The 17,821-nt window shown below is 40.7% G+C and overlaps 1 protein-coding gene across 2 annotated transcripts in view; it reads right to left on the bottom strand.

The window, feature by feature from the left end:
* Positions 1 to 17,821, bottom strand: part of LAMA3 (laminin subunit alpha 3) — a gene marked incomplete at both ends in the record, with an annotated part of 236,526 nt that overhangs the window by 114,942 nt on the left and 103,763 nt on the right. For both annotated transcript variants that reach the window (XM_084252823.1, XM_084252824.1), the window contains 5 exons: positions 2,816 to 2,976; positions 9,816 to 9,969; positions 10,473 to 10,570; positions 14,356 to 14,498; positions 16,631 to 16,763. In XM_084252823.1, coding sequence (XP_084108949.1) covers positions 2,816 to 2,976; positions 9,816 to 9,969; positions 10,473 to 10,570; positions 14,356 to 14,498; positions 16,631 to 16,763 — 689 coding nt within the window. The remainder of the gene's footprint in view (positions 1 to 2,815; positions 2,977 to 9,815; positions 9,970 to 10,472; positions 10,571 to 14,355; positions 14,499 to 16,630; positions 16,764 to 17,821) is intronic.

The raw sequence follows: 17,821 nt of genomic DNA, 5'->3' as shown, positions 1-17,821 counted from the left end.
TGCCCACTGGCCTCATGATGAGCCTTCTATGCCTCATCAGGAACTGTGGCTGCCTGACTCCAGTCCAGAAACCCACAGTTGGCCCTTGTAAGCTCAGTCAGTTCCTCATCCTTCTTCCTCACTTCTTTCAGGATGCCATCAGGTGAAATGCAGGGCTTGAAGATGCTTAAAAGATCACCATTTAAACAAAAGAATACACCCTAAGGATAAAACCCTTAGGAGGAAGTATTTTTTGAGGAATGCTTCTGACTTCATGCTCTGTGGCAACTTTTCTGATGTAAGTATGATTTGGAATTAGAGACATTAAAACAAAATAATTATCTCTGGGAAATATTTGAAATAATGTATGCAGTGACTCTTTTGGTAACGATTAAAATGAGATAGTACATAAAATCCAAGCACAGTTTTTGGCATATATTAAAAACTCAATCAACAGTCATTTTCTTTGGTGTATGTGTGTGGGTATGAGTGTGTTTATCAATTAAAGTGCATTCCTTTTGGAGTCAATCACAGACCTGGAAGTTAAATATAGCGATTCACTTACATTTAGTTTATTTCTATACTCTGTTAAATTCTTACTAAGTATAGAACTGATAACTGGATTGATTTAATCAGTAATGATCACTTCTTAGGGAAGGCAGATCAGATTTATTGAATGCAATGTTGAAAAGTACTATTTCTGTTTTTTTAATTGGGATTTTTTTTTTTAACACCATAGTTAAAACTCACTTGAGAAATGCTGGAAAGATTCAAACCTCAGCAGGAAAGGCTGCAAGGCTAAAAGGACCTATTATTTAAAAAAGGTTTTGGGGGGCCTCCCCTGGTGGCGCAGCGGTTGAGCGTTGGGCTGAGAAGCTGTCTGCAGCCTCTGCAGCACTGGTTCGATCCCCAGCCGCCGGGGAAGGGTCCCACATGGTACAGACCTCTCCTGCAGCCCCCTGCTCCTCTCAGCAGTGTACTTCGTCAGTCTGTTCTGCTCCCTGCTCTGGCTCTGGTGAATTCTCTCACCCTCCCACGCTTTTGACTGTACCCAGTGCTTGTATAAATAAATAAATAAATCTTTAAAAATAAAATAAAATAGGTTTGGGGGTCAAATATTTTCTAATTTTTTTTTTGTGGGACCCTCACCAGTGGCCGGGGATCGAACTGGCACTGCAGAGGTTGTGGGCAGCCTCGCAACCCAGCACTCAACTGCTGCGCCACCAGGGGAGGCCCTATTTTCTAATTTTTGAACTCCGGTACTTGTATAGTCTGTTCATTTTCACTTGGTCACACCACAGGCAAAGCATGGAAAAAGGAAATATGTTCAATAAGTGAAAAAACACTTTTGAGACTTTCCTGAGAGCAGTAACATAGATAAAATCCTAGTTGAATACAATTCTAAGCATAGAGACTGGAACTTTGGTGTTGTGCTGTCTAAAGAGCCCAAATGAAGTACAAAATATATATAGTTCTCCCCCCAAAATGCGATTCAGACCAAGATCTTGAAACAACTGCTTATGGAATCCTGAAAGGGTGTCATTTCTCTCTAGTTTTGAAATCACTCCTCTGTTTGGCAAGGATATTCTCAGTCTTTTCTGAAATGACTCAGAGAATCACTGGGGTCATTATGGAAAGCTCCGGCAATTCCCTCAACCATCTCCCTTTGTATCCAGGAGGAGCTGGGCTCAAGCCATGTGACCTGGAAGGTGGAAGGTGTCAGTCCTGTGGCTGTGCGGTGGCCCACCCATCTAGAAGTGCATGTTCCAGTGGTTGCTGATGTCACCAGTGGCTGATTATTATTATCAGGTAATGACATAATATTCTGGGGAATATTTTGGGCCATGTGATACTCCCATTAAAGATCCACATACAATTACATTCTTGTTTTTTATTTTTGTTTTTGATATTACCCCACAGACAAGAGCTGATTAGATTTTTAAAACAAGACTTCACAGTTTCCTTTTAGGGGTGGTGCAGAGTATGATGTTGATTCAATAATCGTATCTTCGAGTCTCATAAAAGTGTTCTTTCTAAGCAACTAAAAGTAAATCTTTTCATAAGGTGTTTCATTTGCAAAACAGAACTACTTCAGGCCATTGAGGGCTTGACCAAACGCAACATGGAAGTAAAGGTAATAAAATGTTCAAGGTCTTGGCCAAAAACTGGGTGGGGTCATTGTAATTCTCTATTTGCTATCTCAAGGGACTCTGACTTTCACTGCCATTTATTATAAAGTTACTTTCATGTGGCAAAGTCCCTTCCCTGATTCCTTAACTGAAGCATATTCCAAACATTTCATATATCTTGAAATATTACGCAAAGAAAACAAGCTCAATGAATCCTTGTCAGAGCTCATGGAAGAGACAAACTTCATCTGGCTGAATGTTAAAATTCTTTGTCAAATTATTATTCACCTGATGATCATCAAACATTAATCATCCTCAGTTCTGAAGGGTGTGTTGTGAAGGCGTGGGCACCGATGAACGTTTTAAGAATTAGTTTTTTTCCTTATACCACACTGTGTTTGGGGTGAGAGCATTAAGTTCATTGCACCACAAAGAGGTGATAGAGGATAATATTGAAAGTTTGGGTTGCTTTGTGATTCTGCGCCGAAATCATAAGTAGAACATACAGCTGTTCAAGAAAATGCAACATTTTCATCAAGCTGCCCACAGAGAAGCCTCCCAATAGCTTCACTGGGGTGGATTGTGCAAATAGTCAAGGTCAGCTTCAAAAAGGAAACAACTTCCAGTTCATATAATAACCAAGGTTCAAAAAACAGACCGTCCAAATGTTCAGTTACAGGAAAATCCCTGGGGGCAGGGCTGGTTACCTGTACTTGCAGCTGTAGATGTTCACCTGTCCTGTCAGGGCAGACCCGGCGCTCTCCACATTGACCTCAACCATAGACAGCTGGTCTACTTCCGTGGCATATTCAACCACGACCACGTAGTGGCCCACCTGAGGGACCTGCAGCCGCAGATGCAGTTCCACCTGTCAGAGCCCAAGCAGACAGACCATCATGCCAACATGCAGTACACTGGATGCATTTGCATAGGCAGCAGGGGGAGAAATGCTGAGCAGACACTTGGAAATTGCTTTATACATCCTTATGGTAAGAAATGTGGTCCTATAGGTCAGGGTGACTGATAAAATACAGGATGTTCCATTAAGTTTGAAATTCAGATAAATAACATATAATAATTATTTATCTGGAATTCAAGTTTAATGAGTCATCCTGTCTTTTTATTTCTTAAATCAACCCTACTTCTAGGGACTTCTACTCCTTCTACCATATATTAATTTGCCTTGTTTCTTGAGGTAAAAGACAACTCTAAAACTTGAAGTGTAAAAAGGAATTTCCATGAGGGGATCAGAAAAAAGGAAGTAGGCCTTGAGGATCTTTAACTGTTGTTTAATCTAAAAGGAAACTTTAAATTATATAACTGAAAATAATGTAAAAGTGACACACCCTCCACTCCTGGGATTATGATTAATAATCATACTTCCAAGCCACTGGCTATAAATACACACATATATATATACTACCTTTGTGCTCATAGTAGGCATCAGGGATGATTTTGCGCCATGAACAAAGCTGAGCAGGTGCAACAGAATCCACATGACCCACAAAGCCAACAATATTTACTAGCTAGCCATACAGAAAATGTATGTCATCTGCCATCACCTACGGCTTAGGAGGTTGGAGTCTGGAGTCATACTCCCTCCACCTGTGTGAGGTTAAGTACTTGAGTAAGTACTTAACATCTGTGTGCCTCCCAAAAATGATAACAAAAGTACAAACTTCTTAAGATTGTTATGAGGATTAAATGAGTTAATATATGAAGAGCTTTAGGAACTGTATTTGGCACATCAGTATTTCATGTGTCTATCAGTACCTACAGATATATTTCATTTTTCTAATGACTGCCTGCCATTTCCAACTATGAATATAAATTAATTTATTTAATTAAACCTCTGGTGATGAAACTTAGGTTGTGTCTAATTTTCCCTACAACTTATAGTACTATATAAATGTATATACATATGTGTGTATATGTGTGTGTATATATAATATATATGTATATTCTTGTGCTAAAATGTGTATATATGTATATATCACCTTACACTAGTATTTCTATAAGTTCCCTAGAAGTGGAACTGCTAGATCAAAGTGCATGTACATATTTAATACCTTAGCCAAAATTAAAACTACATTTCTCAGAATTTTAACCTAGTTCAGCCTATAAGTTCAGGCCCAGCCAAGCTTTACCACAATTAAAATCTTCCTGTCCTTTTGCCAACAGGAAATTCACATTTACTATTCCTTCTGCACTGCCCTGAATCATGCAGCTGCTATTTTCCACAGTGAGGTTTCTATCACTTAAATAATAGAAAGAGTTCCATCAGGGAAAAAAATGTGGATAATCCACACCACTTTTCTACTCTGTGTTACAGAATGAAATATGGCAATGCCATTAGCCCCCATGGGGGAGAGTTTATTACTAGTATTTCTCCCCTGGGCATCTCCAAACAAAGGCTTAGCTGTTTTTACCCCACTATAAAACACACACAAATCAATGATATATTGAGTTTTCTCCCAGAAGTTACTTTGGCTGCCAGTTCTATCATGGTATTTTATTATAATTTTCTATTACTCCTTCAACTCCAGCTCCTATGGATTGATTTTTGGAAGACTTGTTGGAGGGTCTTAAATATATTTGATAAAAGTGGGTTTCAGAAACTGAGATAAAAGACATAAAAGATTGCAAACAAACTTCATTATTTGCTGTTTGCTATCAGTTATTTATCTTTGAAAAGGCCCTTTCATGGAACCACTGACAACCTGGAAGGATTTTTCTGGTTTTCTGGCATAAAACTGCCCTCACCTAGTTATCAGTTTTTCAGAATAAAAACATAAAAAATGGGCTTATCAAATCTATTGCTTAGACAAAACTAAGAGGGATAACATGTCTAATACAAAAATGAAGTTTCAAACTTATTTAGTCAATAAATATTTATTAAATGCCTACTCTATGCCAACCCATGTGGGAAACAAGACAGAGTGCAGACAGAATTTAATCAAATAATTGTTAGACAAATGCAATGTTAAATTACACATGACAAATGATCTGAAGAGATAATATGGGAACACAAAAGGGGATTCTTAAGCTAGCTAAGGAGATGAGGGGGGAGGGAAAGACTTCCCTGAAGAAGCAATAACTGAACTGAGCACTAGAGGACAAGGAATATAACCAGAACATGTGGGGAGGGAACAGCATTCAGAGAGAGGGAACAGACTACAGCAGGAAATTAACCTACAACATACAATGCCATAGGGTAGCATATAATGTTAGTCTAAGAGACTCATGACGGGACATAGCGATGAGGAATAGAGAACAAGAGGAGGTATGATAAAAGTGGGAGGTAAGAATGGCACTCTGACAAGGAAATACATTTTTTTGTCTCTATCCCAAATCAATCAGGTATTAGCGTAATGTTTAAATTGTGCGTGAGGGCAGGGTGAGATAGTCAGTGATTATTAGATGTCTCTATCAAAATGAAAACGCTGACTACTATGGAGAATAAACAAGGAAATGCAATGGGCAGGAACTGGTGTGAGTAAGCGAACTGGGGGCCTATTGCAGAGATCTTTATGAAAGATGATGTACTGGACAAGAAAGAGAGATTAAGAGAAATGAAGAAAATCTGGGAAGTAGACCTGTGGTGGGGTAGCTCATATGAAAAGCTGGTGAAAAAAAAAGTGTTGATAAATTTCTACCTGGGTTTTGGCTTTAGAAGAAGCCATAGAATTTGGGCACTAAAGATCAAAACTGTGGCATTGTGAAATGCAACTGAGTTAAGGCACCTGTGGGTTCAGTATCATAACTGATACTGCTATGTTAGTATCATAACAATCGAGGTAGCACACTATAATGCCTAGCTCCGGGCTAAGGGTCCATAGGACAAGTAAGACATTACAAAACTAATAAACTGCAATAGGTCTAGAAAAAGTGGAAGAGGATTTTTAAAAAACTCTCACTCAATATAAGTCAAAAATCCTGCAAACAAAATAAGCCCCAAAACATGCAAAGAAAGCTAATGTTAAGAAAAATAGGCAAGGGCCTCCCTGGTGGCACAGCAGGTAGAGCACAGCCCTGTGAAGCTGTCCGCAGCCTCTGCATCGTGGGTTGGATCTTGGACGGCCAGCGAGGGTCCCACATGGCGCGCAGACCTCTCCTGTCTCGCCCGCTACTCCCCTCAGCAGTGTATTTCGGTCCTTCTGCCTGTTCTGCTCTCTGCTCTGTCTCTGGTGAATCCTCTCACCCTCCCATGCCTCTGGCCTTACCCAGGTCTTACATAAATAAAAATAAATCTTTTAAAAAAATTAAAAAAAAGAAACACAGGCAAAAATATCATCAATTAGATGAACTCACTTGAGTTGAGATTAATTTCATGAAATAGTCTGAGAAGGACTTCAAAATAAGTATATTGAGGCTTCATCTGAAATCCTCAAACTCTGAAAGGAAATTTTTGAAATTTGTTTGGTGGCAAACCTAACCACTTGGTGGCAAAATCTGACCTGAACCGATGTAAGTCCATGTGTAATAGTCTTTATATGTCTCCCACGGAGGACCTATTCATGCTTTTCATTGGAAAAATAGTAACCTGTTTGATTATAGGGTGTTGCCCATGATCCCACTGAAGCTGGTATGTGTGTGTGTGTATGTGTATCCATGTACTATTTTATCTTTTTAAGCCCTTGAAAATTCTGAATTTATTTTAAATCATAAACCCAAAAAGAAAAAGAGGAGAGGAAGAAAGCAGGCCACAGAAATCAACAAAATATTGGAAGTTGGACAGCAAATGGATGTTAATAATTAGCGAGACCAAAGAAAGCAAAACTAATGTCTGAATGTATATATGTAGGGTTGGGAGAAAAAAATCTTCTAAATCATAAAACAGGAAAAAGAGATAAAGATAAAAATAGAGTGTGAGAAAGAGTGGGGGAGAGGGAGAGAGAGAGAGAGAGAGAGAGAGAGAGAGAGAGAGAGACAGAGAGACAGAGAGACAGAGAGAAGATAAAGACTGGAATAAAGATAAAGGAATAAATTATTAAAGAACTCAAGAAAATTTCCAAAAATGATAGATGGAAATGATGGATGGAAGTTTCCAGGCTCACTGGGTCTGCTAAGAGCCCAGCACACTCGCTGACATGCTCTCTATATCAAGGTATATCTTTGTGAAATTCAGAACACAAGAAATGAAGAGACAGTCTCAAAAGCTTTAACAAAGGAGAAGGGTCACATTCCAAAGAATAGGACTTAGAATGTAAGTTCTCAACAGAGCACTTGAAACTATCAATCAATGGGAAAATGTCATCAAATTCTGAAAAGAAATTGATTCTAACCTAGAATTCTGTATCTTGCCAAAGTAATAAATCAAAATTGAGAGTAGAATAACAATATTTTCATATATGCAAGACTTAAAAAAAAAAAAGAAATACCTCCTATGTGCAGCATTCCTCAGGAAATCATTGGAGGATATAATGTACGAAAATGAGAAAACAAATTGAAAAAAAAAGGTGGAGGTAAGGAACAAAGGGATGGCAGGTGCTGAGTGGACTATGGTGGAGGATTATGGGTGCTTTGGTGGTGGGTATGGTGCAGTAACACATATCTGAAGAGGTGTAATAAGTAAATAAAATTTTATTTTATTTTTTTAAGATTTGTTTATTTTTGCATACAAGAACTGGGGTGAGATGATTCACCTGAGACAGAGTGGGGAACAGAACAGACAGATCTACTGAAATACACTGCTGAGGGGAGCAGCGGGCAAGACAGGAGAGGTCTGCTGCACCATGCAGGTAGCTCCCTGGCCGGGAATGGAACTCAGGCCGCAGTGTGATAGCACTGAGACTTAACCCCTATGCCACCGGGAGGCCCAATAAATAAAATTTTAAAATAAAGGTCCAGGGCCTCCCTGGTGGCACAGGGGTTGAGCACTGGGTTGCAAAGCTCCCTGCAGCCTCTGCAGCGCCGGTTCGATCCCCAGCCACCGGGCGAGGGTCCCACATGGCGCAGACCTCTCCTGCCGCCTGCTGCTCCCCTCAGCAGTGTACTTCATCAGTCTGCCTGTTTTGCTTCCTGCTCTGGCTCTGGTGAATTCTCTCACTCTCCTGCGCTTCTGACTGTACCCAGTGCTTGTATAAATAAATAAATAAATAAATCTTTACAAAATAAAATAAAGGTCCAATTGTCAGGAGAAAGAGGATCCAATACAAAGGAGAAGAAAACAGAATATGTAGGATCATGTTGCAGTGATGAAAATTTTCAGAAAATGACTATTTTTAGGCCTAGAGACTACATCCTTGAGTGAAAAAGAGAGCTGAAGTCCAGGGAAGATATCTCCAAGAGGTGTCTTGGTGGTGGTAATTTTGGGGGGATTACACCTGAGAGGAGAATGAACAATGATGTGAAAAATACATAAATAAAAAATTAAATAAGCAAAACATAAATCAGAACAAAAAAAAAAGAAGAAAAAGGAACATAACCTTCATGACTCCTGTGTGAGACAAAGAACCACAATTTAATTTGCATAGCACATGGCACTGGTGGCTACTACATTAAACAAGACAAGTCTGTAAACTTGCAGATTAAACAGTAAAAAAGAAAGACAAATAAAACCAGACAAAGGCTTAGTTTTATTCATTATGCCCAATATTTGGAGTGCAATGGCTCTGAGCTTAATCAAAGGTAAGAATACCGCCTGATGAATCATCATCATCACTTCCTGGGAGGTTGGTTCCCCAGACCTCCTGGTGTCTGAGGAACACATACACATGTGTACCTGTGTGTGCGTGTATGTGTGTGTGTGTGAGAGAGAGAGAACACAGCATGGGTAGGGAAAAACATTGTGGAGTATTAATATTAAAATTGAGTGGAATTAATATCACTTAGTTTCTCTTTATGCACATCTATGTTACTTGCTACAAGTATGTGGAGGTATTTTTTGTAAAATAAAAACTAACAAAATAAAATGAAATGAAGACCAAACTTAAGAAATATCCTTTAAATTCTTTACTACTCTGAAAAATGTTAGGAATGTAGTTTATAAAAAAGGTACACATCTAATGATCCATGAGAATTAATATCATATATATATTGCCATTCCACAAATTTAATCCCCCAGACATTTTCCTTAAAGGTACAAAATAGAGAATGTTGTAAAAAGTGAGAAATGGAAATAATCTAGAGGAAGTTTTATTTCAGGCTTCATTTTGAGGTGTTTCATTGTGTGTTCCTATTGCTATTCTTGATATATAGTCCTTCTAACAAATCTTAAATTAGTATAGTCTTAAGTGTTTTGAAGTTCAAAGAACTCCTGGTAGAAACATAATCCTAAACCTGCTCTATCCTGTCCTCCAAGTCAAGAAGAATCGCCTTGGGGAGTAGCAGTTCCAGATTCTGAGCTCCAGGAATTCAGCTGTCACAAATTGTTTAGCCCAAGGGTTTGAACAGTCAGTGAGGGTTGTATCCTTTTAGGGTGAACTCTTTAGAGAGATCTTGCCCTAAATTAGATAGAATGGGATGCCACCATATAAGTCTAAGTAATCAAAAGGAGAGAATTCTATGGTTACCCATATTCCGTGGAATGCATTGAATCTGTGTGGTATACTGCCCAGCCCCAGCCTGAATCAGAGAACTCAGGACACCTTTAATTAACACCTCTGAGAAATTCCTCCAGGTCCCCTGAATTTGAGAAGCTGCTGTGGCCAAGGGCTTTCAGCAGACACAGATGGGGTTTTGACAGTAAATAAAAGGCTGCCCCACCTCTTCTCCGCTGAGGTCCGCCATGACTGGGTGTGCGGGGGTGGGCTGCCTCACTGCCAAGGGTCTTGGCTCCCCATCAAGCAGGAAGTATCTGGCCTCACAAGCCAGGGCACAGGGGAATCGGGTCACTGGCAAATGCTGGTAAAGCAAGCAACTTCAACAACAACAAAATACAATAATTATAACTGAGAACAAAAAGCATTATCAAAGTGTACCCCCAAGGTCTCTTATCCATTCCATTTATTCCAGTCATTCATTCATCATGCCTTCAACAAACTCCTACTGAGTGCCTACTTCGGGAATCAGGCAGCATATTTTCATCTGCATGAGGAATGGAAGAAGCAAAGGTCACAGACCCAGATTCTATTTTAAGCTATTCCCCTCATAGGGTGTAGGACCTTAAGGGCTTCACTCAGCCATGCAGTGGCATTTCTACATGCCAGTGGGTAGAAGTCTCTCAGAAGTGCCAGCTACAATATACACAGTGCTTGGTGATTCTTACGTGAAAGACAATTGACTACCTCAGAGAAAAGTCACATTAATAATGATACTGAGCACCTGGATGTAAGTTGGGGCTCTTAAGCCTACATTGAGTCTTTGTGCTCAAATGCTCCTAATTTAGAAGACACCAGTGATGCACCTGTCAACCATACTAACTTCTCGTGGGGCGGTCCTGCCTCGGCACAAGGCTCTGTGACTGGCAGCTGCAGCAAGGATGCTTCATAATAGTCCCTGGGGAGCAGCACAAGGTAATCCTGGTAAATAAAGACAAAAAAATTATCATTCATTTTGATGGTGGCCCCACTCTCATAATAAATTAACCAAAATTCTGGCTAAGAGCACAATAACCCAGTGAAATTGCTAGTTAAATTCTCCACATCAGGGCCTCCCCGGTGGTGCAGCAGTTGAGCGCTGGGGTGAGAAGCTGCCCGCAGCCTCTGCAGCACCGGTTCCATCCCCGGCTGCTCCCTGGCCCCCGGAGGACGGTCCCACATGGCGCACAGACCTCTCCTGCCGCCCGCTGCTCCCCTCAGCAGTGTACTTCGGTCCTTCTGCCTGCTCTGCTCTCCGCTCTGGCTCTGGTGAATTCTCTCACCCTCCCGCGCTTCTGACTGTACCCAGTGCTTATATAAATAAATAAATAAATCTTTAAAAAAAAAAAATTCTCCACATCAACTGCTTTTCCTGAGCCCTAACTCACCAGGACACGCCAACTCATCACAGGGGCTTTTAAGCATTGAAGATAAGCTCCTCAGTGTGAATGGTGTCTTTTTGAAATCTCAGGGAAAATTTTACTCTCTTCTAGGTTGTTCAAGTATAAATAGAGGTAAATAAATTCAAGTATAAATAGAGGTAATAATAATAATAATAATAATTAATAATAATAAACAGCCCACTGGTAAAAAGTTACTTTGGAATAATGATGGCCTTCAGAAACGATGTTTTGTGATCCTGGTAAAGCACAGACCACTGCTGGCCTACTGCCTGTCCTAGGGTATGAGAGGAAGAACATGTTCCACTGAGTGTGCCAAATGAGGCCCGCAAAATAAAACTCAGCTAAGCAGCCCCCGGGAAAGAGCAGCTTCCGAGATTCTGACATACAGATGATTGACAGGGCACAGCCATGCTGGCATCACAGTTGCTCTGCAGAATGAAGGAGGGGGGGATGTTTGCCACAACAGTGGAGAGACTCATACATAGGCCATAAGGCTTTTTCTCTTTCCAGAGCCCTCAATCTGTCCATAATGGAGAGGAGGAGAAATGGATAAGGAGGAAGGAGGAGATGGACCCAGGGGGGCTCAAAGGGCTACCATAGTGGGGCCTCCCCAGTGGCGCAGAGGTTGAGCGCTGGGTTGCAAGTTGCCCGCAGCCTCTGCAGCACCAGTTCGATCCCCAGCTGCTCCCCGGCCACCAGAGGAGGGTCCCACATGGCGCGCAGACCCCTCCTGCCACCCGCTGCTCCCCTCAGCAGTGTACTTTGGTCCTTCTGCCTGCTCTGCTCCCCTCTCTGACTCTGGTGAATTCTCTCACCCTCCCGCGCTTCTGACTGTACCCAGTGCTTGCATAAATAAATAAATAAATAAATCTTTTAAAAAAAAAAAAAAGAAAAGAAATGTTCGGTTCCTTTAAAAAAAAAAAAAGGTCTACCATGGTGGTCTTATTCTTGAGAGCATTTTAATTTAAAAATGGTTATTGTTCTACAGTCAGTTTCCTTAGGTTGGGTCCATATTTCCTCATTACTTTATGGTCCCCTTCATCTGAGAAGAGTAAAGGCTGATAATAAATGCTCAATATTTTTAGAGAAAATGGGATCATAATATGAAAGCACATATCAGAATCACTACACAATCACACTGACTAATGTCATCAAGCGTCTTCCACACTTGTGTGGTAACTTTTATAAATGAGCTTTTTCTTTCTTTTATTCTAACTTTGTACCCATTATTGGTATCAACAGCATTTTCCTTGTTCTCTTTCTTTTAAGGATATACTTATTTGTGCATACAAGAACTGAGGTGTAAGCCAGAGGTGCAGCGGTTGAGAGGATTCATCAGAGAGAGTGGGGAGCAGAACAGGCAGATCTACTGAAATACGCTGCTGAGGGGAGCAGCAGGTGAGACAGGAGAGGTCTGCAGGCACCATGTGGGTAGCTCCCCGGCACAGGGACTGAACTTGTGCTGCAGTGGCTGGCGATAGCCTGATAGCACTGTCTTGTTCTCATTTTTAACATCTGTGAAATGTTCTTAAACTTTTATAAAGCAACAAAATTGCCTACCGACAAGATGCAAGAAAAGCAGACTGGATGAACAACCTAAACATTCCCATTATCTCTATGACCTCAGATTTAGAAAGGACTCATAAGAATACACACTATGCCTATTGTCAACAACTGAGGCAGGCTTGGTGTTAAGGGACTTTCCTGTTTGCTGACATAGTCAGTAGAAGGGATTATGCCAGAAGGAAACCGAGTTTCTGCTGTGGTTGCATAAAACCAAGTACTGTGAAAGACTGTTTTAAAAAGACCTTGCTATATAAAGCAGACATCAAAAAGGGGTATTGTCAGATAGCAGGTTTCTTTCTATCACCATGATGGCTTCAGCACCCTTGATCCAGGTCCTCAGCATTTTACCTTGAGGAAGAGGCAACCTGTTTGGTGAGACTTTTGCACACGTTTAAGGTAGCAGAAGGCAAGAAGAGTGTCACAGAGAAGGACTGGCTACTCCAGCCTCTCCCTTCTCTTTCTACCACCCAGCACTTCAATGATATTACAGTTGTCTCTTCCTCTAGTGTCTTCTGATTCATTCTAAACAACTCCCGGAGATGCTGATTGCTGCAGGAGGCCTTGTTGCTCCAGCCAGATAGGATACTGACAAGCAGCTAAGAGAAAGGGCCTCACACCATGGGGCTGAAGATCTGGCATCCTTTGCTTTTTGTTCATGGTCATAGAAAAAAATTTATCAAAAAGTATATTAGGCAATAAATTATATGTATCAGCATACTGTAAGTAAATAGCACAAAAAATTGTTTGTTTAAAAATTAGTTGTTGGGCAGTTTGGCCCACTTGACAATGGAAGATGGTTTGTTGTGCATGCCTGACAAGCAATCCAGCACAACAATTGTAGTGCGTCCTTCTTTTGCCTTCTCTTGAAGTTTCCTGGGAAAGTTTTTAAATAAAGCTATTTGAGTTAGGAGTTTCTAAATAGAAAAAAGTTCTGATAGCTAAGTAGCAGCCGGTCCCCGGCTGAAGGCCATGAGAATAAAAAAAGTCTTTTCTTGCTTAGGCTTTGGCTGATAGGGATGCACTGGCGGCTATGTACTGTCTTAGGTTATTGTTTAGCTAAAACAATGAGTTCTAGTGTAAGACTTAGTTTTTTATTAACCTTAAATGTTGCCTTCTTACTGAGAGCATGTAGTGGCCAAAAGCCCATAGAAAAAGAGATGCACTGGTTGTTTCTGCTTCGTTTCTATGCACATGATAATGTAATCTCACTTCTTGCAAAAAATGTATAAATAAAAAACCTGCTGAGCCTCTCGGCAAAAGATACTAACACCTCACCAAGTGTCGATGTCTCCTCATTCCCTTCCCCTCAGCCCCTAAGTTTCAGTTCATTCGTTTTCGCCAAGGCCGTCTCATCCTTTCAGGAACCCCTGACACAACATTTTGCCGGAGGCTGGTCCCCGACAGCTGATTTTTTTTTTTAATGTCCTTCCGATTCTTAATGAAAAATCCCAAAGAAGATTTTGAAAGATGAGGACATAAGCTCATTAAAGGTTTGGATTTATTCTGATGACTTCAGGTCATTATCAATTTTAATTTATTTTTTGTCTGAGAGCAGCTGCCTAGAAGAATATAACATATATTTTACGTTGATTCGATGGGTCATTTGAGGGCAAATGTCACCAGAGATTCCTGGGTCTGAAAGGAAATTGCTTATGATTCTGGTAAGTTTTGGTCACTGTGGGTCACAGTGGATGGAGCTTTTCTAAGGAAGGTGAGAGGGAGAATCACATACAGTTCTCCACTCAGAACATCTCTTACCAGGAGGACTCCCTCTGCCCTAATACATGCAATCCACTTTCCTGGTCCAATTGAAAAAGGGTCTGCAAAGCCATTTCCAGGGATGGTGACAAAAGCTGGTTTCTTACTTGGCAGAAAGAGGACCTCTTTGCTTTGAGCAGCACCTGGGAGAAATAAAAAGAACTGCTTAGGGAATTTTTCTAGTAGTCGGTGTTATGATTTTAGATACTCCGTTTTAAAATTCAGTTTACAGCTGAAAAGATAGTTTACTGATCAAATTTACTGATATTAATTTTTTAGTTGTATGCATACACATACTCTGTATAAAATAACCTAGAATGAAATTGATAGGATTTAGCAGTGGCTGTCTGTGCTGGGATTGTGAGTGACTTTTTGCTTTGTTAAATGATTACGTTTGTTAATACAAGTGAACTATTTAAAATTTTTCTTTGCATATAATAAAGTGTTTGATATTTGCATTAGATATCAAATTATTTTCTTATATGTAATTTAAAGTAATAATTTCTATTGACTAACACACGTTCATTTTGAAACAAGAGAATATTTTGGTTTTCTGTTTGTTTTCAGGATGCCATATTTTCTTCGGCATTAAACAAATACAGGATCTTTGGGAGGTTTAAAAATAACAGCAACAGCAATGCTTGAGTCCAAACCTGATTTTCTCTTCAGAAGAATGTTTACTCCAAATCCTTGTGTTATTCTACAAATATCTATGTACCCACTATGTGCCAGGCCTGGAACTAGGCTCTGGGCATGAGACAGTGAACACAGCAAACATGGCTTTTGCTCCCTGATGATGGGAACAGGGAGATGAGGCATCATGGACCAGAAAGTAGGAGAATACGGCACAATACAGACAGTGGAATTTGGGAAGAGACCTAGGTCATTACAGTAATTCACGAGCTGGACTCCCGACTCAGACACAAGAGCTTAGAAAAGGTGTCCCAGAGCAGGAGCAAGTAAATTAAAATGTCCTCCAATTTTTGAATTAACAGCAGGCAAGTTGCAAAAGGCACTGTCACCTATGAGGCAGAGGGTCTCTTAGAGTTTGGGGTTTGAAGACTGGGACTTATCTACATAAAGCAGCTGGGCACTTAGGCAATTTACTCCACTTCTCAGCTATTTCCTGTTTGATCCTCTGAGTTCACAAAGTTCTTATGTGAAGAAAGGATGCCAAAGAGCTCTGTAAATGACAAAGCAAGGCTGCTGGTTCTTCCAGTTGGTTATTAGTTAACCAACTTCTGGCCTGACACAAGCCTGGTCGACACATGTGGGGAGCAGCATTTCTTCCCCCAGGTCTATCTCTGCCATGTTCGCTAAATGAAGAAGATGCTTACATTTCAATTCTAAATTAAGATTTCCATCGGCAGCATCATTTTGTCTCTTTGAATGATTATTAATGCTTCCGGGAATGTTTCCAGAACTGGTGTAAAAGCCCTAACTTCCTGCTGAACAGCTACCCAGGTCTCACCTCTGACTGTGGCACTCTACGCCCTCTCACTGTTTCTCTGCCCCCAGGAATCCCCACCTCTGAACCAAGTTTGCAGGCTCCTCCTATCTGGAGCTCCTCTGGATGTCACACTTCACAGCATACATTTTAAAAACACCTAACCACACCCATTCCTCCCTGCACTATTTGGTTTGTCTGGAACAGTGGGAGAATTTAGGGCAGTAGGTCAAATTATCTCAGATTACATAGCAAAGGTGATACTCCTTTACCATGAATGGGTTATACATTAGCTTGGCCCTGTGGTGATATCATAACCCTGTGGAGTTCATCCCAGCCAATTCTTTTAATGTCAATTAATGATAACTTTAGTTGTACAATGTTAGAGACTGCAAAGGTAGCCAAGGACAGGGCACCCAGAACACTGTCTTATTCAGACCACATACCAGGCTTCACATTTTCTAAAGAGGTGAACTTTGTAAAAATTGGATTAAATGGGGCCTCCCTGGTGGCGCAGTGGTTGAGCGCTGGGCTGCAAAGCTGCCCACAGCCTCTGCAGTACCAGTTTGATCCCCGGCCACAGACGGGGGTCCCACATGGCGCGCAGACCTCTCCTGCCACACCCACTGCTCCCCTCAGCAGTGTATTTCGTCAGTCTGCCTGTTCTGTTTCCCACTCTGGCTCTGGTGAATTCTCTCACCCTCCCGCACTTCTGACTGTACCCAGTGCTTGTATGAATAAATAAATCTTTAAAATAAAATAAATTGGATTAAATGTTTCACTAATTAATCATTTCTTAATCCAAAAGAGACTTGAAAATTTACTTACCTGTCTTAGCTGAGGATGGATAAATAGTCACACGGCCAGACACTGCTTGGGTTCTATTGTTAACATATCTCAGAATAACACGAAACAAGGACAGACTTGACTTCCCCACATTCAACATGATCCTTACTTCATTCTGAAAAATATCAAAAAGCCATAAAGTATAGAAAAAAACAACTAGTTGAAAGAAATGTTATCCAAACACTAACATTATTCAGGTTCACTACTGGGCTTGTAGTGTCCACACACACACACACACACACACACAAGCATATACATTCATACCTACTCAACAACTGTGGAAGATGTAAACAAATAAGCCTAACAATAAACTTAGATCACTTACAATTAAAGTTTCAATGAAAATGCACCACCTCAGTGACTGAGATCCTCTTTTGACTTTTTTCGTAACTAGGCATACAGAAGGGTATATTAGATGGACTAGTTAGGGAAAGCCACAGTGACAGGGGCAACCACCACTGGCTGGGAGAAATAAGGCAGAAGAGAGGGAGAGGAAAGTGTATTATTCACACATACCCCACAGAAAGCCCACAGAGAGACCACTGCAGCTTACACTTCACACGCATAAAATTCTAAATGGTCACAGAAACTGATGTTGCTAAGGAATAGTTATCGGGTTGCAAACACAGTACTGAGAAGTCTGTATGTCACTAAAATATGCCCACAAATGAAGTTGATCTCAATTCCTATTCAAAAGAATGTGGGCTTTCGGACAAGGTAGGGGCCCTCTAGGTGCCTGGGCTCCTGGACTGTTTTAATTCTTAACTTCAGATTACATGCCAAAATTCAGCTGTGACCCAAGAAAGTTTCATGAAATTTGGAAATTCCCCCAAATCAGTGGTTCCTCGGGACTCTGCCCCTGATCCTTTGGCTAATAAAATGAAGAAGACTTTGCCCTTGCTCTGGAAGCAGGAACTGCAGCTGACCCACACTACGTAACTCCAGTGGGTCCTCCAGTTGAGAGGAATTCATCTTTTAGTGCCCTAATTTGGAAAATAAAAATGCAAAAACATAGTGGAAGCAGAGTAAAGTAAGTGATGATATAGGGACATTTGTCCTCTGTCAATAAATACTTACAAAAAATGTATCATTAGAAATTAATTACTTCATGTTGGCCAGCTATTCTTTCAAACTGTAAACACCTGTGAGGTCTCCTCTTGAAGGGCTTTCAGT

Source organism: Talpa europaea (genome assembly GCF_964194135.1).
Source record: "Talpa europaea genome assembly, chromosome: 13".
Lineage (NCBI taxonomy): Eukaryota > Metazoa > Chordata > Mammalia > Eulipotyphla > Talpidae > Talpa > Talpa europaea.
Note: the sequence above shows the minus strand (reverse complement) of the source record. Positions and strands in the feature narration are given on the sequence as shown.